The sequence below is a fragment of the Perca flavescens genome, chromosome 17 (assembly GCF_004354835.1).
Source record: "Perca flavescens isolate YP-PL-M2 chromosome 17, PFLA_1.0, whole genome shotgun sequence".
Classification (NCBI taxonomy): Eukaryota; Metazoa; Chordata; class Actinopteri; order Perciformes; family Percidae; genus Perca; species Perca flavescens.
This window is the reverse complement of record NC_041347.1, coordinates 23,052,623-23,076,938: the sequence shown is the minus strand read 5'-3', so window position 1 is coordinate 23,076,938 and position 24,316 is coordinate 23,052,623. Positions and strand designations below refer to the sequence as shown.

The 24,316-nt window shown below is 41.6% G+C and overlaps 1 protein-coding gene across 1 annotated transcript in view; it reads left to right on the top strand.

The window, feature by feature from the left end:
- The first annotated feature begins 208 nt into the window (after positions 1 to 208).
- The window catches only part of grid1a (glutamate receptor, ionotropic, delta 1a), a 279,228-nt gene continuing 255,120 nt past the window's right edge, over positions 209 to 24,316 (top strand). Inside the window, exons 1-3 of the mRNA XM_028603265.1 lie at positions 209 to 296; positions 1,168 to 1,297; positions 2,993 to 3,148. Coding sequence (XP_028459066.1) covers positions 1,219 to 1,297; positions 2,993 to 3,148 — 235 coding nt within the window. The 5' untranslated portion in view covers positions 209 to 296; positions 1,168 to 1,218. The remainder of the gene's footprint in view (positions 297 to 1,167; positions 1,298 to 2,992; positions 3,149 to 24,316) is intronic.

The following is a 24,316-nucleotide window of genomic DNA, read 5'->3' as shown; positions in this document are numbered from 1 at the left end:
GACCCAGTAATAATTACTGGCACCCTGTAGTCTAAATCACACACAACAAACTATCCTTAAAATGAGCCCCAATGCCCTAATCCCGCGATAAATAAACAACAATAAGGGCGTCAATTTTGCTAAAGCAACAATCAATTAATCGAACAAGTCATGCAGCTATAACACAACATTGGGCTATTTGTTCCTCTGTAAAATGCTCCTCCGGTAACTCAATGTCAGCTGTGCCCCGGTTCAGTCAGGCGTTGTGGCTTCCGTCACGTTTGTCCCTCATCGATCAGCCCTCGCCGAGGAACATGGTTTGTAAATCCTTTTCTCTGCCACATCAGCTGCGCTCCGTCGCCACTGAAGTACTACGCTGACGATGTGCCTCAGCGGCTCTGTGCCATCATATCATCCCAGGAAAACGGCAACTTCTCCAAAAGTAAACTGTTTACCGCCGTCGACTTTTCATCTCTCGAGCCAATCTATGTTTGGTTTTGCGCGTGAGCTTTGTCACGCACTTGTCTTTCTTTTCAGTATATAGGCTGATAGACTTTTTGTTACCTCCAATCATGTGTTTAAATAGGATATGTGCTCTCCAAGCGTCTTTCTCCGGCTAGTCCAAATCCTTTCTACCCAGCTTGTCGGGACAGCAGCTGAGTCGTGAAGTCTCTGCAGTCACGTGATCGAGACCGAACTGAAGTGTGTGTGTGTGTGTGTGTGTGTGTGTGTGTGTGTGTGTGTGTGTGTGTGTGTGTGTGTGTGTGTGTGTGTGTGTGTGTGTGTGTGTGTGTGTGTGTGTGTGTGTGGGTGTGTGTTTTAGTAGCATAGTGTGTATGTGAGCGTATCTCCGTGTGTAGTTAGAGGGGTGTCCCTCCTCCGCATTTTTTGCTGCTTGCCACGCTTTAGACGCTGGAGCGCAGGGAGAGAGGCGAGAGTGAGAGAGGTAACGCCGGTCTCTCTCATTGGGCTACCTTCAGTCATACCTCGGGTCCCCGTCGGTTCTTCCTCGTCTTTTTGATCCCACCTTCCTGCGGTCTGCTTGTTTTTGTTGGTTAAAAAAAAAGAGGAAAAAACTGATCATTTCTGTAGGGTTTCATGCGGGTCTGGTCTGCCAGGAGGAGAACCGCGGTTCTGTTTTGCACTGGGTTTTGATCATCTTTTTCTTTGGGTGCTCCATTTGGACAGTACAGGACAGCCGAGCAGAGCTTGGATGAGCCGCTTCGCTGAAATCCCGAGATGGAGTTGCTGCTGATCTGCCTTTCCCTGTGGATATTGCAGTGCAATTCGGCCAAAGCGGACTCCATCATACATATCGGTAAGTGTCCAATAAAACAACACGCTGTTTGGTTATACAGGTGTAAAGACAAAGCGTGCGGGGATAAAGCTCAGCCAGTGCATACTGTGTTGATCGCAGGATTTTGGTGAGAGGGCGGGATAAATAGTCAATTCAGCTTGTATTCTGTGTTTAAGCAAGACTTTGACTTACATGCGAGTTGAAAAGTTGGTGTTTTGTAAGTGGCCATGACCTTTACTGCCCCAGTAATTTTCTTGTTATGTATTATAGTTATTTAGTTTAGCCTATTTCTGCAGGCATTTCTTACACTTTTCGATGGCAAATAAACGCATTAAATTAATGCTGGCTTCAGATCTAAACCTCACCACTGTCGGCCTCTAAATTGCAATTTTGTATTCAAAACACGGAATACAGTAAGAAGGCCTACCGTCGAAGCTTTGACGAAATTAATGTCTAATAGCCAAATGGCTGAGGCTTTTTTAGACCAAGCTACCTCTTGTCTGTACCCGACAAGCCTCAACTTTCGCCGGAACGTGACTGCAATGTCAATAACAAGACAGAGGGAATGTCAGTTGAGTTTCGTTTTAGAGATGCAAAACGCATAGAGCCTCCTTGTTCTCAAACTTAAAACCAGAACTGCCTTTTTTTTCAGAAATGGAGGAATGCTTTAAACTCATCATGATATTCAAATTATTCTGTTTGTCCCTAAACATTGCATTGCATTTCACAGTTTTAAAATACATACATGATCCACACGCACAAACACACAAACACACACACACACACACACACACACACACACACACACACACACACACACACACACACACACACACACACACACACACACACACACACACACACACACACACACACACACACACACACACACACACACACACACATTGAGTAATTGCTTGGTTTGTGTCCCCTTTTCATGCACACAGCTACGTAGCCACTTATAATATCTGTCTGTAATCTCAGATAAAAATATCAATGTCACTGTGAGCAAATTCGTCTCGGTGCCCCTCCGCTGCTGCTGTAGCTGCTGCTGCTGGTGTTCACAGTTTACTGCAACAGTCTGGCAAGCAGCAGGTGCTCAGTCACTGGCTTAATACTGAGGTGGGACTCCATCCAGATAATATTGGCTGATGCCTCGCATAACGTTAGGGTACCCCAATTATACTTTTCATTTCCTGAAACCTTTTTTGTGATATAATATGTGCGTCTCCCAATAGCAGCTGATGCCATAAACAGATGAAGAAAGAGGGAGAAAGAGGGGAGGGGGAGAGACAGAGAGACAGTTAAGCTTCAGCATGCCTCCCACACTATGCCTATAATGCTTATTGGCTAGAGCGCCATCGATCTAGGAGACACGACAGCCATTTATTTTCTAATTCTGGCTACTTTATGCATGAAAGTAGTTTTTGTGATGTGGCTGTGTCGCTCTCCATGGTGCTGAAATCTTGAGACGCACATATTGCACAACTTCAAGGCGAAATAAACCACAAGAAGATATATTTCACTTGCAGTTATAAAAGTATGCATCCCTTTGACCTGTTTTGGACAATAACATTAAAAGCTTCTATCTAGTATGTAATATAGCGATGGTCCATTAATGAAGGTACAAGTCATTTACTACTTCCTCCACCTTCAACTCTACTTCACCTCTTTGCGTTTTCTCTCCACATAACCTGTGATTATTTAATTCAACAGGTGCCATATTCGAGGAAAATGCTGGCAGAGATGACGAGATTTTCCAACTTGCCATCTCAGATCTGAGTCTGAACGATGACATTCTGCAGAGCGAGAAAATCACCCACTCTGTGAAACTTATCGAGCCAAACAACCCTTTCCAGGCTGTGCAGGAAGGTAAGCGCTATTCCCCCAATCGCAATACATTTCCCCTGCTATTTGATTTGATTACTTGGGCCTGCATGGCACGTCAAAAAGGCAGTCTCCTTTGCTCAGTCGCTTTTAGTTATGAGCAGGCAAGAAGTCTGATTGTAAAAGTCTTGACTGCCTTGATCTTGCACGTTTTTTGGGCCATGAGCGGATGTTGTTCATTTCACATCAGTCAGTGTGGTCGCTCGGGTATATTGATGATTATCCATGTACCTCTGTGAGTACAATGCAAGGGCTCTGTGTGTGTGTGTGTGTGTGTGTGTGTGTGTGTGTGTGTGTGTGTGTGCCATCTGCAAAGTGCTGTGCCACTGTACTAAAGCAAGGTGTCTTCTGTGGTTGAAAAGCTAGGTGGAAGCATTGAGTTAGAGCACAGCAGCTAAGGATATGTTACGTGAAACACAAATCATTTGATCAGATGATCAAATATAATTCCAGCACCAATACTCACTTCTGTAATTGCAGGAGAGAAAATATATATCTAGTTTTTATGTCTCCTTTGAAGGATGAGCACTGCAATCTTGTTCATGCACATGTATCACCCTTCAGCCTTTTTCCTTGAAATGTCTGAAATGCCTCATTTGGATTCCGCATGAGTGCTTAGAATGTACACACCTCCACAAACCAGACAGGAAATTAGCAATGAAATTATTTTAGTCAAGGTCATCTCTCTCAGCCATTGAAAGGTGCTGCCATACAGTTCACTGCAAAATGTGATTACAAATTCTTCCTTAATCATTAAGACTTTAATAGGTTCATAGGGACCTTCAAATTATGTTTATGTTCCCTGCACTTAGTTACCAGCCTGTACTTTTCCCCCACAAAGTTGCACAAAGGCCTTGATGAGTCATTCATAGTGCCCCTGCCAGGCACAGAAAGATGATATGTCATTCCTTTTAAAGGAAAAAGCACTTTATAAATCCCTCAATAGTGAAGTTGCATTATTTTTGCTATAATTATCCCATGTCATTTAGCTGTGGTCTTCAATGACATCACATATACAGTATCTAGTATTATAATTCACATTACTTTTGTAAACTTAAATCCTGTGGGCTCACATGAAGCAAAGTGGCATTCAGGCTCTTTAAATAAACCTGAAGTATACAGAGGAGATAATCCAGGTTACTGCTGCAGAGATAAAATAAAAAAAGATGGCTAGTTTACCAGTCGATGTTGCGTGGGATACAAAAGTATAGTAATTAAACGACTTTCCAGCAAAAAAAATATTTTTTAAACAAATCAAGTGTTTACAACTAGACTTGGTGGAGAATATACACACTGAACTCATATTAATGATCTTAAAGTTGTTTTATTGACAATTATAATTACATTACATTGTGTTATAACACAATGACATGCCTGTACAGAAGCCTAAGGACATACAGACGTTGTTAATGGTGCTGTACAAAACATTAAAGATGTGAATAGAATTTGTAACTGCAGAGCTTTTTATTGCTCATTGAAAAGTATTCAGAGCTTACTTCCTCTGCTTGAATTGCCTTTCGTTAGCCTTGATTGGGTATCATTTAACATGATTAATTACTGTTTACGGTTAGGCTCCTGATTATCAAATATTCACAGAAGTGGGTGATTAGGGGGCATTCAATTTCTGGTGAGAGTTTAATAATGTGCAGTCATTGACGTGAGAATCAATGGGTGGCCCCGGACTCTTGCACTAGACACAAGGCAGGGTTGTGAGTGTTGAGTGACAACTGGGATAAGTTGACCTTTTGTTTTGCTCTTTTGTTCACTGCCATCCCACGGTGACAGGAGCTTGGCAAATAGGGAGGGGTGGGTGGATGTAAACAGGGAGTGAACGTGTGTGTGTGTCTGTGGGGGAGGGGAGGGGGGGGTGGATGGAGAAGATAGTGGCTGTAGAAAAAAAAGAAAGGCATGGAAATTATGGGTGAGAAGAGCAATGAGGATCTAAAATACCCGTGAGTACCAGTAGAAAGAGGAGAATTATGATCAAGACCTGAATAAACATGAGTGGGCAAAACGAGAGCATGAGGAGAGTTAAGATAGGAGTGAGGTGATGAGGAAAATTTGCCAGCCAAGTGAGAGCAGTAGTTGCAGCGTCATGTTTGTCCTTTGGCTTTCTTTGTCCTTGCACTGGTTGAACATATATTAACGGGGATGTCACTCCGAACACCATGCACACAGAAACACTCAACTATTCAGTTCTTCCCATGCTCTTATCGTTTAAAGATGACAGCTCAAGGCTAGATATACTGCTTGACCACACAACTGGCAGATACTGTCCTATTTTTAGGCTGGAGCAACTGGAGAGGATGAATAGGGTGATTTTAACACCGGGAGCAAAAACTCAGAAGAATATCTATCTATTTTGGTAATAGCTTATCTGATCACAAGGTTTCATCAGCTTGCAATACTGTCACAGAAAAAAAAACATGTGGTTAGTGGAAGAGCCCCACCCCATATTTATTACATTTCCCCTCAGTTCTTGTACTTTATAGAGATTAAGATAAGGCACTGGCAAGGATGATAACAAATAGTCAAAGTCATGTTTTTTAAAATTATACACATTTGTCTCTGGAAGGAATGGTTGTGATGACTCCCATAATGTGGCTATGCACAATTTAACTGCATGTACTGCCATTCTGATCAATTTTAATGTTAATGCCTCACTTATCTCGTAACAGCCAGTCATCACTCGGGAGAGCCAGTCTGGATCTTACAGGGACGAGAGCATCAGCAAAGTCTGTAATAACCTGAGAAAGTTGAAGTTCAGAGCATGACCACAGCCTATTAAGGTACCAGTGTCACACTTGGACAATACAAAGCTCAATGTCTCAAGAGTATAATATGTCTGATGAATGGCATCTCTGAGTCAGGCTGTGACAATGGTTTAAAGAAACGGAATGCACATTTGAACTAGTTTTTTCACACATTTCGAGATGTGTCACCCCAGATTTTCTTCCCACCTTGATTTAAAAGTAGAGGTTTGTCCTCTATAGGTCAGATAAGTATGCATAAGAAACAAAGCTTTTATAACCATTTCTGTCTTGCATTTTATTCAAAGGAAGTGGCAGAAGGGGGCAGCAAAGCTGACAACCTTGTTGTGTGATTATGCAAATCCAAACCTATGCATATTTCAAGAAAAGTTTACATTTGGATTTTGTTTTGCTGTTTTTACACAGAGGATGTGAGCACGTCTTTTTTCACATAGATCATTAGTTCCCAAATTAGGGTATGTGTATCCCCAGGGGTACGCAAAGTGACATAGGGGGTACGCAAAAAAGAAAAATTCATATAAGACTGCGGGGTTGGGTGGTACATAGCTGAAGGTTGAAAGTCTAAAGTGGGGACTGTAAAATGTTTGTGAAACACTGACATAGATTACCAAATAAGGTAAGACTTCCCATATTGCACTAGCACTGAATCATTTCATCTCTCAGAGCAGGTGGAGGGAAAGGATTGTAACGGGATGGGGTTCAACTATATTGTTGTGCAACATTTGGGATTTTTTCTGGCATCAAAGCATTTAGGAGATAGACAAAATAATGAAAATACCTCGTATAAAGGTACACTGATGCACCATAAGCAACTAACAAAGAGCCACAAAGTCAAATCGGCATTCGAGCTGCAGGTGCTTGGTCAAAATAACAGCAGGTCTTAACAAGAGTCTGCAACCATGTTAGCAGCTCTGTTAGGAAAAAAAACTAAAACTAATCAAAATTGATATGCTGGACATACATTATATATGCTTTTTACAAATTTGTGATATTCAATCCATTGTGGTCCACCTTTGTAGCAGTAATTTTAGGAGGTATTAACATAGTTTTGTCAAACCCCTGCAGGTTCCCAGTTCATTTTAAAAACATACATTTAGAACAAAGCAGGTAAAAAACATAGCCATCTGGACACAGTTAGGGGAAGTAGTTTCCTGCTGCTAGTTTCCTGCAGTCATTTGTTGAGTATTCTGTCCCACTGAATCCTCTTCACACACCACACCACCATTGACCCTCCGTTTTAATCTAACCCCTGCCAAGGTAATATCAAGGAGGATTTTATTCTTTGCTCTGTCTGTCCCTGTAAGTCAATAGATGTTTAAGATAACTTGCAGTGCACTTCTTTTTTTCTCTTTTTCCTCAACAAAAAAAAATTGAAATAATGGTTCCTTTGAAAGTGTTGGCATGGGTAATGTAATATCTTCCATCTGATTGTCTGCTTGACAACTCATCATTTGCCGTGCTCTAAACGTGATGGAATGCTGCCATTTCACTATCATTGTCCTGGTGATTTTAATAATGCTGCATAAATCTTGTTAATGGATTTTTGTTTTTTTTATGTCTTTTTACCAGCTCTACACAGAGAGAGGGGTGGGGGGTGGGGGGGTGATCAGGTCATTTTACCAGCCACTGTTAATTACCCAGTGGTTATTTTAATTCGTCATAAGCTCCCCAATGGGCTATATAAAGGCCTGCTGGTACCCTAATCAGCTAAGTGATGTTGCGGCAGAAGTATACCTTTTACCATTTAGTTCCTCACAGTGTAAGCCCCACTACTCAGCATCCTGTCAGCTTAACCTTTGTTGGTTGCACACTGTTGGTCTAGTTTGTGGTAAAGAAAACGTTTAATTGTTGTTTAGAAGAACAACTATTAGAAACGCTGAGTATTAGGCCTAGTCTTTTTAGCCATTCCATAATAATAATAATAATAATAATAATAATGCAGTAATTCCAGACTAGACAGGCTACTTCTGCTGTTGCCACAGGGTAACTGGAAAGATTAGCTCAGACAGTTTAAAAAATATGATTTGGTTATAAATACATCCACACATTTGCATTTAAGAAGTAAATAAACACATAATAGACTTACAAACTGGTGTAGCTGATCTTCATTATATTTATTGTCAGATTAACCAAATATCTACCATCTACGATAGGCTGACTCTACAGGGCACGCCTCCCCCTAGAGCCCACCCAGTCGAAACTGATTAGGTAGCATATAAGCAGAACATTTATTTTATATGAAAAGTAATGCAAAAATTGTTGAACACCAGTGGATAAGGATTTGTCCGGATTTCGGTTGAACGAACGCTGAGACACACAAACAAACACACTTGAAAATGGATGTCCTGCCTCCTGATAGCCTGAAAAGTTGTGTCTTGAACTTGTGCCATCCTGCTTGGTTTAAGCTTCTGATAACACAGTGAGAGATGCCCACATTGCTGCTGGGCTTGTGTGGACTGTTCTTGCATTTGTTGTGAAAAAGTGCAACGAGGAATGTGTGATTAACAGTATATCACAGGGCTTGCATGTGTTGGTATTGTATTTGTGCAAAGTGCCATGTTTTTATGTGTTGTGGATATTATTGCAGTGCTGTATGTTAAATGTTGTGATTGTTTGGTCCCCTGCTGATTGCTTACTCTACATTACTGTTATAGTTGATTGTTGCGCTGTCTGCTTCCTTACAAATCATCTTATCTCCTGGAAGAGACTTCCAAGGCAAAATTCTACTTCTTTGTCACACTGCACCTGTTATGTAAAGGACAGTGCAGTTCTGTGGATTACAAACTTATACTTGTCCCTCTATACCTGTGCCATTCACACCATACAGTGTGGATAACACAGGGGAGGCCCAATGTAACCTGTAGTCCGCTGTGGGCTGACACACGCACAAAAGAATATGTATTCATCCAGCTTTTTTTTTAGAATAGCCAGAGTCAGCGATGTCTGGCAACTGCTGCAGAGAGGGAGAGAGACGAATGAAGGAGGGGAGACAGAGGGAGGTCATGGCTGTTAAATGCTGGATCTGCTTAGTATAGGCCTACAGGTTTTGTCCTCTGTGCTGCACAGGAACAGCCGGTCAGTATTACTCTCCTGCAGTGGGATATCTCTCTGTCACATAGTCTCAATATCTTGAACAGATGTCTCATTTGGCAGTTCTCAAAGTACTCTTGAAAGGAGCACAGAGACATTTCTAAGTATCCAATTATAAAAATTGAAAAAAACATGAAGACTTTGAAAGATTCTGGCTTTTGAGTCAGAAGGCTTGGTCTGCTGATTAACTTCGAGAAAAACGTCAATTCACTTAAATGCCACGTCTGATCTGTATTCAAAGGAATCATCGGCAGCGTGCTAAATGTCACCATGAGCAGGGATTTTAGTAATCTTCTAATTTAAGTAAACAGGGCCAGTGTTGTGTTGAAGCACGGAGACAATTTTTTTCCAAATACAATATAAATAAATAAAGAGAGTGAGAACAATGCACTGCTTTGCTCGCTGTAATATTTCAGCAGATTATTTGCAGGTATTTTAAGAAAGTTATGTTTGATTTAAACAGAATTAGTGTACTGAGCAAATTAGAAAGTGGCAGTCATGCTGGGCCTTTGTGCGTTTATGTATTCATCTCACTCTCCATGCTGCCAGCAGACAGCTGAGGGCTGATTTCAAAGTATTCTCATCGCTTTTCACACTGGCATGTTTGATTGAGGATGTTCTGGGGGTCATTGTGTATAAGGCTGACTAATGGCTTCTGGGTGGTATGATGGTTGTCTGTCTCTGAAGGACAAATGCAGGAAAAACACATTTGAAAAGTGGATACATTTTGAATACAAATCTTGATTAATGTGCAACAGTTTGTTCCTCCTGTGGTGTGCATACATTCCCTAAATTTGGCATCAGAGAATATTATTTGGGTCATTTAGCACTGTCAGACAATGACATCAAACTAGCAGGCGACCAAATTCATCCTGGCCTGTTCCTGTAATTGTTGTTTGAAAGACATTTACCACCTGTATTGATTTTACAATATGACAGCAGCATCTGATGTACGAGGAATGGCTTAAAGTTCAAAAAATGTATGGCTATCAGAACACCTGCTTGCATGCCATACATAACTCTGCCTGTTACACATACACATGACCCCACAACATATGCTTTCCCTTTCACAGGTCTCTCAGCCCCATGTCTTATTCATGTTTCTGTCTTCTCTGGTGTGACAGATTTATAACGAGCTGTACAGAACACTGTGACAGATGTTAGTGCATTGCCACGACCACCAAACAGCCCCCAACCACTGCTGAGGATTGGCCATCAATACTACTCTACCTGGTAGAGCGAGAGAGACTGAGTGAGAGAGAGAGAGAGAGAGAGAGAGAGAGAGAGAGAGAGAGAGAGAGAGAGAGAGAGAGAGAGAGAGACAGAGACAGCGGATGCACAAAGGAGTCCTGTCCAATCAGATTGATGCTGATGAGCCCTCCGGCCTCTGTCCGTTCCGTTGTAATACATCGCAGTCCCACATGATACAATCATAATTTCTCTTTGAACACACTGTTATGCTTGGACTTTATTGAGCTGCTGAGATGACAGCGACTGGGAGGGTGGCAGAGGTAGAGTGGGTGTATGAATGGTCGGGGAGGATTTGCTTGTTTGTGCATCGTGATATGAATATATGCCTTTATGTGTGTATGCTATGATGTATTGTGGTGGTTTTAAAGACACAGGTTTGCGTTTTTGGATGTTTTTGAAAAATGGTGTTGGTTTGGTGGGAGGTAGTGTGTGGTGATAATAGTCCGGGAATGGCAGGTTGTAACCCCCCCCCCTCCACTTACTTCTGATGCTGACTAGCTCAAAGGAAAGTGTGCATAATTTACTACCCACCACCTGCACCATTGGCGGCAAGAAGACTTCATTCCAGGAAGGAAGACAAGGAGCAGAAAATCAGCCCCCAAGAAAATCCTTTTAGGGATTCAGCCAAAGAAATGCTGCGCAGCTATCTCTGACTTCACACTCTTTTCAGACAGACGGAGGAGGAAGATGCAGGGGGTGAGTTGTGGGGTGGAATTGGAGTCTTAGTGAGGGTAAAAGGGTGAAGCAGAATGAACTGGTGAGCAAGCGTGATGTTGAGGGAGAAAGCAGGATGATGGAGATGGCAGAAGGTAGAGGGAAAGATAATGCAGGGGAAAAAAGAAGCAAAGGCTGTGAAATTTGGGGCCTTATGGAAGACAAGAGGGGCGAAGTCATTCGAAACTGCAGACTCGGCTCACTAGCCTCATTGATGAAGAGATGCTAAAATGTATTTGGGAGCCATTGGTTGCATTACTGCCCACAGACACGGATACCGATTGGGACCATCTGTCACAAGACTCCCTCCAAATTCTTACTCGCTGAGTCTCTGACTCTCTGTCTCTCTCTCACTGCCATGGGCCTCTACAATGCCCAGGCAACATGGATTTTATCCAAAGATGAGGCTAAGCTAGTGCATAAGCCCTCTCTGAGTGAAATCAAAACCCAGCTTAAACCTCATGAGTGAAAGCCTAAAAGAGTGTAGAGGGCGAAACATGCAGGCATCACTGAAAACTGGGTCAAATATGCATCCTAAGATGTAATTCAAACAGTTTGGCTAAGGAGTAAGTATGTTACTCTATTCTACATTGAAAATCATCACAAGCCATTGCAATATAACTCTGCTTTTTTGAACTCATAATTAATAAACATAATGATATATTATTTGACTCACTCGTTTATCTGCTCATTCATCTTGTGTTTTCCCTCTTACTGTAACAGTACATGATCCATAACAGCTGTTACTCTCTTTTACATGGGATGTTTAACCTGTTATTGCCTGTAAATGCAATTTATTGGAATAGTGAGAAAATACACACCAGAGCCCAGACAGATTGTCTAAGCTGAAGCTAACGAGATAAGTCTCAGATAAATAATTATTTCGAAAAAATACATATACATATTTTAGTATTACAGTTGTAGGCCATGGTTTGTCATGTTATCTATCTATTACATTACCATTCTGTTGTACTAACCTATTACAAGTATGTGAGTTATCCTTAGGTCCTATCAAAGCTAGGTGTTATTGTTAGGTTTTAATCATCACTAGAACAAGCTTATGAAATCCCACGCCACAGAATTAATTGAATCTGTCTTTTTCCTTTAATTATCTTAATGTAAAGAGCAATTCATCAGATGGCTTTATTCCGCAGAAAACAAAACACACCAACGTGACCAGCTCATGTGTGTCCCTCCAACTGATGACAGGCATTTTTCTCTACAGAAGTGGTTCCTAAAATCATGGCACCCTTTCATAATGATTTTTGCACAGAGTGTAAATACATATCCTAAACTTTAAAGTAAAAATCATACCATGAAAATGTACAGTATATATTGCAAATTACTTTGGTCTGATGTCCATTGTGATGGCCACCCCTGCTATCAGCTCAAGCCACAAAGGCACTCCACAGTGCTTTGACATTTTAGCTCTGAGCTAGGAGCACAACCCAGACTCTTGTCATCAGTTAAACGTGTGTTCAATTTCATGGCAATCCATCCAATATTTCTTGATACATTTCACTAAAGAGCACACATATGAACCTCATAATGGCACTAAAGGGAATGTCATTGGATCATCAAAGTCAGAAGGATACACCATCTGGGAACCATGAATGTCTGTACAAAGTTTTGCGCCAATCTGTCAGGTATATGTTGAGATATTTCACTGGATAATTGAAATATTCGACCTGATTGGGATGCTTGATGAAAGGTTGGAGGATCACCAAAGTAATTAGGATTTGCATCAACAGTATCTGTTCTATATTTCATGGTAAATCATCTGGTAGTTATTGAGCTATTTTAGTCTGGGGAACTGATGAACCAACATTGTCATTCTCTAGTGTGGCTAAAGATATATAGATAACAAATAAATCAAAGAAAGCTATGTACAATATGTCCCCGTTAATTAGTGCGTAGTAAGAAAATTGCAAATTCATGTATAAAACCACTTTTGTTTTTACATGCCGAGACATATTTAACCCATTTGTGCAAATGTTAATGTTGTGAATATTTTCCAAAATCCAACCTTTGTCTCAAAGAGATCTATTAGCCACCTTCATGCAGGGTAGAGTCATGGTATTATTGAAGCAGTATTCCGTCCACTGTATATGCATCCTGTTGTACAAGCTGTCATCAGCATTACTGTTATCTTATTTGCTGTGTCTGTACAGGTCTAATGCCTTCACATTTAGAGGGTAAACTGTGTTGTGAAAATAATATAGGGTGCTGGATCTTTTCTTCACTTTGTCAGTTGATTTTTTTTGGTAGTTGTTTTATTAGGTTGAACCAGACTTTTGATTTGGGAAGGAAAATGTGCTCACAGTGACAACGGTTTGACTATCTGAACTTTTTTTTCACAACATAGAAGAGGTTTCAAGCAGGCACTAATGCTTCTGACTGGGCCATTTACCTTTAACCTCAGCTGGATAAAGGTTTTACATGATAAGGAGGAGCACTTCACTCAGAGAAAGAGTTGACGAAGAGAGTAGCATTAATGTGCTGTTTGCCTCGTTAAGCCTTTTCAAACCCAAGGCAATGTGGATGATTCATTATTTCACTTGAAAAAGACAGCAGGTTCATCATCTTGCATTATCATGTCATCCTGAGACATACAGTCATTTTGTTTGCCTTAAACAACATGTTTGCAAAGGATTTTGCTGCCACAGTTTTCTGCTGTCACTTCAATCACTGCATGTTTATTTTTCCCGCAAAGAAATGAGAAGCACATTAGAACTGTGTAAATAATTAGAGTATGCACGTCATAGCATTTACTGTGTGTGTAATTGAGTGTGTTTTACCTGTCATGTTTGGTACATTTTTGTGTACTTTGCCTTGAATGTTGACATATTTGTGTGTTATTGTGGGCAGGGGTGTCGGACTGGGGGATAAATTGGACTAAGTATACAGGGCCCTCATATGAGACGGGGGCACACAAAAATGCTGGAATGAATAGCTGTGGATGCGGGGAGGGGTGCATAGAGGATGCCTATGTACAGGGTCCAGAATTTTGTGCCATCTCCCTGATTATGGGGCTCAAAATCACACCCCCAAATGTTTAGAAGTCCAGATAGACGTGCACAGAGTTATAGTGATGCTTGTTTGCAACTTTAGGGGCTCCGTAAACAACACTGGTCCCCTTAAGTAGTACTTACAGGACAGGAACTACAGTCCCCTGCTTGAAAGTCCTGTGTTTTGCGGTCGATTCACCATACCCCATCCCCACACCCTCCCTATGTGGATTTTCATGGTCTTATACTAGGTGCTCCGGTCATAGGTAGTACGGCCACTAGCTTTTGCTGCCTTATGAATGGTTCATTAGAACAGCCTGAGCAATGTGACTGGCTGAGAGAGACTATTTAATCACCACATCCTCCGATCTACTGTATATTCTACTTCACATACATGAACAAAAGCCGATGCCCACACAGTCTATGTGCCCAAGACCTACCGCTTTGCACTTGCGCTTGCAAGGTTAAAATAGGGCCCATGGTCTTGTTTGGAACCAGATATTGGTTTAATTTGCCTTTGATAGTTTAACAATGGTAGATTTTATGACAAAACCAGTTGTTGTAACTCACTGACTCTTATGGCAAAGTTACACCACCATGTTGTCATACCAGTTGTGTCCTCAGAGGGCTGGTCCCGCTAGACTTATAAATAACTGACCCCATGCTGGCCTAAGATAACTATATGATAGATACAATGCCGAGCAAAGAGCCTTCTTAAGTGTGTTCACAGATGGGGGTCAGTCATCAGAAACGGGTAACTTACTGTGATCGTCTAGCCAGGGTTAGCCATGTCCTCCAGATAACTGCATACATTTAATAATTAAGCTCAGGATGTAAAGGGACGTGACGAGTTGCTTTAAAAATTATAAGCATATGCCTAGAATCCCACATAAGGGAATTGCATAATGCATTTTCTCATCCATTATATGCCTCCCATGTATATATTGGACACAGTGTCCCGATTCTCTGTATGGTTCTTGAAAAAGAGTGATTTACCAAGCAAAAAACCTGCAGGTCTAGTCTCTAATGCCATGAGGAGGAGAATTTAGCTTAATTTTATCTAAAAAACATAAGCCTTTAAACAACCAGATGGGATCGTATCATCAGTTCAAACAGCAGATTTTTTCATTGCAATTATTCACAGTCAGTTTGCAGAGAGATAAGGGAAAGGAGCACAAGAACATTTTTCACACTGGAAAAAGCAAAACCCACCTACTAACTTCCAAACGATGAGGTGCTTGGCCCTTAGGTATGGTGCACTTAGTAACAAACCTCCATCCAGATAGAAATTGGACCCCCCCTCCCGCCCCAGGCTAAAATAACTCTGGCTCTAGTGAATTTTAGCAACTTAAAGCCCTAGTTTTTATTGCCTTCACCACTGGCACAGCAACAAACTGAGTCCTGGGCAACAACAGAAAAAAAGTTTAATCAAATGCTCAGAAGAACTACATTTTCATGAGGTCAAACACAAGACATATGACAAAAACTTTTAGTATATACTGAGTCTCCAGCACAACAACAGTATCACATTCAGGAAAAAAAGATGCCTTAAAAGCAGTATGAAAATATACAAAACAGATGAGTAGGAAGACAAAAGAAGCAGATCGCCTCAAGGGGAGTAGGAAAGGAAAAGTGGTGGAGGAGGAGGTGGCAGCAGCGATTCAGATCATCTTTATCTTTCCCTTTTCTCTTGGACAGCAGGAGAATGTCTATCAAGACAAAGTCATCTTTTCTGGCAGTGCTAGCTTCCTCCTAGCAACGCCCGGGCAGGCCGTGCAACCAGGAAGAGAGGCTAAGAAAATGAGGCTTCTCCCCATTGAATAGTTGTCCCTCACTGAATCACCCCACGCCCACTCACTGCCATAACACAGCCTCCTTTTAACAGCACAAAAATGGAAGCTCATGGACACAGTCGCATTCATTCCGGCACAAACAGTGTGTGTGCTTTTGTGACAAGCTTGTATGTGGTTTGTGGGAGAGTTTGTTTGTTATTCCTGCATTGGCAGCATGTTAATTAATTGCAATTCATCAAAAACCACATCAACAAGATGTCAAGATAGCATTATGCTGTATGGTCATGATGCACTGTACTGTCGTCTTAATAAGGCATGTTTCTTATATCAGATTGCACTTCCATTGAAATCCACAGATTGGACTGAGCAATCTAATGCCTTGATCCAATGCATCGGTTGATATGGCAACTGCTCCCTTCTTGAGAGAACAAATTGTCCCCGTCCACCTGTTGATGACAGAAAAAAAAAGACTGTGAGACATATGAATGGAAATCTGTTGTGTTTTCAGGCAAGATAAAAATCAAGGCAGGAGTGCAAGGGAGGCATTATCATTACCACATCCGTCATAGGCATAATTATACTCTACCTCTCGATAACTGAATAACCACATGATAAAAATCAGTCACTTGAAGGGGGATGTTTGGAGTTTCTTTTCTTTTTTTTTTTTTTAAATGCCAATGCCGACTCACAAGGGAATTCATATTCTATTTGTCATAATGATTGCGTACTAACTAGTGCCCTCTTTTCCTTTAAATTAGCCACTCTCATTTCACAAATGCTTGTTATAATGCAATCCTGTGTAGTGTATAAAACAGAGATGGTAGCAGAGGTTAGTGACAGGAATATTCAGCTTTGTTCTGTGTCATGATGAAAAAGAAAGAGAGTGAGCAGTAATGACCCTCTCTCTTTTCAAAGCCCAGAGGAGAGAAATTACATCAGCCTGAAACTCAGAGTCACTGCATGGTTGTGGTTACTGGGATTTCCTTTGTTTTTGTTGCTTCTTCCAGACTGAGTGGGGATGGAATGGTTGCAGTGTTTTTTTGGGGTCAATATTTCTAGGGCTGGCTGCTTTTTTTATTTGTCATTAATTTAGTAGAATGTGTGCGAAATATCTCCTGAGACCACACATCTGTTTTAGTTTTCTGGTTAGTTAAGTGGAATAAAGTGCTTGAGCTGAATTTGTTTTTAATACTGGTGTGCTTTTCTGAATTTGATCTGAACAATATTAATGTGATTTAACCAGGATCACAGTCGACCTCAACCCCAATAGCCACAAATTCAACACATTATCCATGTTTAATAGTTCTCAGGGCAGATTGTGGTAGTTAATTGTTTGGCTCTGTTTGCTTTACCTTCAGAGAACATTGAGACAAGCTGCTCTTGCTGCTTGCTGGTTTACAGTAAGAACATTTGGAGGGGATTTTTTTTTTAGCTTGAAAATTCCTGTCTGGCATCAAGTCCATTTGTTAAGGGGCTAATAGCAGCTTTTGTTATGAGCCAGATCCAGATTGTGCTGCTGTTGGTGTTTTAATGTGTTTGCAAATATTAATGCATGTGTATGGCTGTGTGTGTGTGTGTGTGTGTGTGTGTGTGTGTGTGTGTGTGTGCATGTATGCCTTTGCAGAGGCTCAGTGTCATCCCCCTCAGTGACGAATGGGTGCACAGCTTTTAGGATTTTGCCTTAAACAGTATAAATCTGTGATTATGTGTTCCTTTATTGGAGTGTGAGGTCTGAATAGGTAAGGCTCTTGCAATGTGTCATCAATAATCTCGGTAGTCCTGTAATGCCTTTCAATCCTCAATGTTCAGTGCTGTCAATGCCATTTTAGCTTCTGCTATCCCTCTAAACTAACCTATACCATAGCTTTCTTATACAACATAGCCTATCACAGCTTCTTTTATTGCCTCTTAATGTCACCCTTTTGCAGTATTTCTGACTGTATGTGCAGTATGAATAGAGTTGATCCCTCTGCTGTGTTGCCGTAGTGGAAGAGGTTTTAAAAACTTTGTAGAAGCTGCTCTCAGCAGAAATGGATTACACCTGGCACTGGTTTTTGGTTAGGATCAATGTTGGGCTTGATATAGGGAGAACAAGATCAGGGTTGGTGGATTGTTACTTGCCCAAGGACCTCGAATTTAAGAGGGGTGTTATTAGGTTTTTAAATATAAAGGGGCCACAATAAATGTGGTGCTGGGAGTAATATAGCTCAATAAATAATATAGAATGTGCAATGTTTGCTTTGGATACAGGTCACAATTATATATAAACGTCTATGCTTTGTTTTTCAATTTTGGAGAACATTAATTTCCTTTCTGGCTGGACAATCATTTATTTTAACCTTTAATAGTTTTATCATGCTATTACAGGTGATCTTGTATGTATGATATTTTCATGTTATCATTCCACAAATTTCTGTGGTATATAATCATACAGTTGTAATCGTTGAATTTTATTCCTCGCCCCATGCTAACGGCCAATAACATATTTAGCTACTTCATTGATTCTGTTGCTACCAACTATTAAGCGATTAACCATCTGAAAAGCTCTGAGGCTTATCAGTACAGCCATAGGAACCTCTAAATTAAACAACTAAATATACCTTGTTTGTGACTGCCCTCCAGAACGACAAATGCGTTTTGTGACTGGACTCTACCAGCAGGATGTGATTTGTGGGTGGTCAGGTTGGTTTGGCTTTATCAACTTTGGCCATGATGACTCTTTAAGGCCATTTTATAGTCGTGCTTAAAATCAATGGCGTAGCCCCGCAGACGCCCGCAAACCCCTCTGTGTTTACGCCCGGACCCTACGCCGTAGCCTGACGCGCACCTCTCCAAAAATGTAACTACGTCGCAGCGACGCGCGTTGCACGTCGCGGCCATGGCTTGATAGCGTTGCATTTCCCCTGGCTCTTATTCCTGGTTCTCCTTCTCCATAAACAACATGAAATCAAGGAGACTTTTCCTGCTACAAATTTCCCACCATGGTCAGAAAACACAGGGGAGACACTTTGTTACTCTCACTATGACTCTAGAGTCGCTACTTTCTCCAAAGCTAATCGCCGTCACTCTCTCACTTCTCCCTCGCTCTATCACCCACTCCCCACACACACATGCCGGCTCGACGCACACACCAGTTCACAAGTAAAAACATCAGGCCACTGAATTAGAAAGAGACGACAGGTAAAGATGGCGCCGCTGTGTGTGTCTTGCCGCTTACCTGTGCTGGAATTGTTATTGATTTGCCTGTTTTTACTAATTGTCACTGGAAATGTGTAACCGCTGCTGGTGTATGACCGCCTGACTTTTAAGTATCCGTAATTCTGTGGAAAAAGTGCCAATCTATGGCTCAGATGGACAGTCAACCACGCCGCCGCCTTTCCTGGCATCCATACCGGCCTATCTACGGCATCAGCCCGGCCTTCGGCTCCGCAACAATCGCTGCAGGAGACGCGGAAAGAGAGGCGGAGTTTGTGTAAGGCTCAGAGCTTACCTGGCATCACCCTACACACGCAATCCGGGCCATCCGTGAGTCGGGTTTTACGCGGAGTTCATCGACTGCAATCCACGGCGTTCTCTGGTACACAGTTACCGATGGCTCCAGTTGACGATCCCGCCGTTGGAGCAGGAAGCGCTCCAGGTGAGGCTGCGTTCATGGGAATCTCCGCCCGCTCGGTCGTGTTTCCCAACAGACTAAGCGGCGCTCAATTCGCATGGCGCTGATCAACACCAGATCACTCACAAACAAGACTTTTATCATCAATTACTTTTTTACGACCAATGCTCTGGACTTTCTTCTGTTGACGGAAACCTGGCTGAAACCAGATGATGACAGCGCCTTCTCGGAGCTCCTCCCACATCATCTTGGACACAACCTGGACACCCCTCATTATTTCTTATGGGCTTTCAGTTTCACTAAGTGAAACTGAAAGCGCCGCTGCATCACGCCGCTGCATCACCTCCTCTTCAGCTGGAGAGTTTGCTTCGGCATTCGGGGCTCACAGTTCTGTGTCATGAATGGTCTGGTATCTCCCTCTTATCCAGATAACATTCTCTCTGTGTTCCACTCCACGTGCACTGAAATTTTAGACTCTATTGCCCCTGTTTGGACTAAATCTATTAAACCTAAGGCGGAGCCTTGGCTAAATGACTCCACAAGGGCCCTTAAGCAACACTGCAGACAAGTTGAACGAAGGTGGAAGAAGGACAATTTGCAAGTATCACTGGGTTTATTAAGAGACAGTGTAGCCCCATACCAGAAGGTTGTGAAGGTGGTGAAGATGCAACATCTCTCTTTTGTCATAGCTAGCAGTTGCCATGAACCTAGAGTGTTATTTAATGCTATTAACTCTGTTGTGAATCCATGCACCTCTGATCCGGTTTCAACTAGTACCTGTGAGAAGTTTCTATTTTATTTTATTGACAAAGTAGCATCTGTCAGGCAATACGCCAGTGTTAATTTTAATGTGTTTGTACCTGCTGTTCCTATGCATTCTGCTGTCTTTGAGGAATTTCAGCCAGTTTCTCTGACATTGCTTTCTGAGATAGTGCAACACATAAAACCTACCCACTGTCCGTTAGACATTGTTCCCGCCACGATAGTGAAGGAGGTTTTTAATGACACCATTGGGTCGAATCTACTCACTTTTTTATATTCTTGTCTTAGTTCAGGTTCTGTCCCAGTTGCCGTTAAACATGCTGTGGTCAGGCCCCTACTTAAGAAGCCTAATCTTGACCCTACAGTGTTGTCCAATTTTAGACCAGTCTCTCATCTGCCTTTTCTGTCAAAGGTTTTGGAAAAAGTTGTTTTTATACAGTTACAAGCCTTTTTGCAACTGAACTGAAAATTTCCATCTGGTTTCAGATCACGTCACAGCACTGAGTCTGCACTGCTTAGAGTGCACAATGATATTGCCCTGTCTGTAGATGCCAGGAATCCTACTGTTTTTATGTTGTTGGACCTCACAGCAGTGTTTGATACGGTAGACCATGCAGTCCTCCTCTCTCGCCTTGATCAGTGCGTAGGCATCCGAGGCTCGGTACTTCAATGGTTTAGCTCCTATTTGGCGAATAGGAGCTTCTCTGTCATGATTGGTGACTGCTCCTCGTCAGCTGCTCCTCTCTCTTGTGGGGTACCGCAGGGTTCAATTCTTGGCCCAATCCTGTTTTCTTTATATATGTTGCCGTTAGGGACTATTATAGGAAAGCATAACCTGTCTTTTCACTGTTATGCAGATGATATACAAATTTATTTGCCTATGAAACCAAATGACAGTGTCGCACTACACTCCCTGCTTAGTTGTATTAATGATATTAAGCTGTGGCTGTCACAAAACTTTCTTAACTTGAACGAAGATAAAACGGAGTGTATCCTCTTCAGTACTTCAGCCACGACAAACGGTCCATCTTTGAGTTTGGGAGCACTGGCTTCATACTTTAAGCCAGCTGTCAGAAATTTGGGGGTTACTTTTGAATGCAACATGAAATTTGACAAGCAAATCAGCAATGTTGTTAGAATGAGCTTTTTCCAGCTCCGTCTCCTGGCTAAAGTTAAGCCATTCCTTAACAGGCATGATCTAGAAAAGGCGATCCATGCTTTTATTAGTTCAAGGTTGGGTTACTCTCTATGTTGGTTTGAATCAAACCTCCATCTCACGCCTTCAACTTGTGCAAAATGCTGCTGTTCAGTTTTTAACAAATACAGCTAAACATGCACACATCACTCCCGTTCTTTACACCCTACATTGGCTTCCTGTGCGTTTTAGAATAGATTTTAAGATTTTATTGTTTGTTTTTAAGGCCCTTAATAGCCTGGCCCTGGAGTACTTATCCGAGATTTTAACCCTGTGTGAGCACAGCCGGTCTTTGCGGTCTTCTAACCAACTGGTTTTAGAAGTCCCAAGGTCAAGGTACAATTGATGGGGTGATCAGGCTTTTGCGGTTGCTGCCCCGAGACTCTGGAACAAGTTACCCCCTGATATTCGCACAATTACAGATGTTGCTCTTTTCAGGTCTAAACTCAAAACCTACCTGTTTAGAATGGCTTTTAATACGCAGTAGTGGTGTAACAATTTCCTCTTCCTGTTTCTTTGTAACATTTTATGATTTTACTGTTTTCTACGTTTCATTCTTCTTATTGCAAGATATGTTGTTCTATTCTTATTCCTGATGTGAAGCACTTTGGATACCTGCTGGTTGTTGTAAAGCGCTATACAAATACAATTTTTTTTTGACTGACTTACGTAGGCTATGGCGAGAGCTCTGCGTGGAGCCTCCGTACAACTGTAAAACGGCCTTTAGCCCTAAGAAAGTAGTTAAACCTTGACAACAAAGGTCCCCTATCCTTGATTAAGTAGTTATTTTAACCCAAACCATGATTTTTCCCTTCTCCTAACCAAGTCATCAACTAAACCAAACCTTAACCATAGCAGTGTCAGGACTTTATACACTGTTCTGGAAGGCCATAGTCACACAATCATAAGTATAGGTAATACATTATATGCATTTATTTCCACTGGTACTGATTGTTGTCATGGTTAACTTGAACGTGAATACATGATCAATATATGTAATGCTGCTCTTTTTGATGGGAGAACAGAGTTATTGGAAATCTTTGTTAATATTGTGATAATGAATTCAACCTAGTCTTAATTTCCATTCATAGTTTGTTCAACAGGTGCTCTTTTTAATAAACTCCTGCTTAACAGTGTTGACCGTTAGATATTCATTCATGCTGCTGGACAGCAAAGCTAAAAAATAAATATATATATATTCATATATTTTATACCATAGCACAAAGCTACCTTATATTTCTTTTGGGGGATGATAATAATGACCCAACAGTTGCCTAAGATTTCTGGTTTACAAAAATCTTCGTGCTAAAAGTCATATCAGCAGGCGTTGCAGAGTGAAAGAGATCCACTTTCATCTTCTTTCTTTGCCTGAGGATTTCATTTTATGAGCTCACTTCTTGAACCTTGAGGCTCCCACTGACTCTCTAATGATGTGTGCATTTGCTCTTTGTAGACAGAGAGTAGGTTAAAGCGTAGGTCTTTATGCACAGACGGCCATTGGAGCCTGTAGAGGAGTTGATGCCTACAGGGAGTTCTGCTCATCTTTCCCTGTAGCATTCTCATCAGGATGGTGGTGTCAATGCTGGCCTCATTTTGGACTCATCACAGGCTCACAGTGTAACGATCTTGTGATTAAGTATGCTCAGCAGTGTTGGAACAACAGGATTTGACCGTGCTGTCTGAATTGATAATTCCCTTGTTTAATTCCCTGTAGGGCTCCAGCTTCTAAATGACCTCACCCCCCTCCCCTTAAAGCTATAATGAACAAAGGAAGGGGTGTCTTTCTATCCACTCAGCAGAAATCACTGGACTCCAGAGTTCAGGCCACACAATTAATAAAGAACCTTTGAAGTTCCCTTTTATTACATATGGGATATTTTAAGATGAGATTATAGCCTTCCATGAATATTAATTTACAGTACATGCCAGGCACAGTTCACATTGTCAACACATTCACATTGGACAGCAGACTGCTTTTTATGATACCATTAATATTACTGTGAGAGTAATAAATGAAACTTTTTTTTGTTTTATGCAGGAAAAAATGTTTGTGGTCATGCTTGTCTCATTCTATAACTGTATTTGAATGGAAGGTTAGAACAAAGTACTTGTTATGAGGAATTCTTGTTACAAAAAGAATCTCTGGAAAAAATCTATATATTTTTTTTTAATACCCACTTGCTTGCATAACATACCTGTTTGATTAGATTTGTTGTCTTGTCTGAATTGAAGTTGATTCTAACGTAAATAATGGTTCCTTCACACACAGTGATGCAGCTTAGCTTCTTATTTGCCATCCAGTCAGTGGAGATAGAGGGCCCTATCTTGCACCCAGCGCAATTGACTTTGTACACCAACGCATGTATCATTCCTATTTTGCACCCGACGCACAGTGGACTTTTCCCTCCACAGACTCACGTCGGTAAATTAGGGAATGAAGTTGCGCTCCCGGGGGCAAAATTATGAATCCCACTATGGCCACGCCAAGACCTGCACTACAAAGCAGCCTTGTTGGTTAAGGTTAAGGTTAGGGGATTGGTCAGGGGACAGGACCTGTACATGTAAACATGGACGCTTGGCCAATAGTAGTGTGTGAATGCTATTGAAGGGCGGGTCTTGGCATGACCATAGTGGGAAACAAAATTTTGCCTCCCCGGGGGCGGTCCAGCGAAAAGAGGAGGTGTTTTCCAGCGCAAACGTTCCCTAAAGCTATTTTGCAATTTCAGAAAACAATTCCGCCACAGACCAGGAAAAACCTGGTCTAAAGTCAGTGGCACGTTATTCAGAAGCTATTTTAGGGGCACATGCTTGGCCGTAAAACACATATGCACATACACTTTGCTTCTCTCATCTTCACCAGCAGTTCCCTTTTTTGCAAACCATACATAAATACAAGGAAAAATATGACCTCGTTTTACACAACATTTCCATGAATCACGGATGTGTTGATGACATA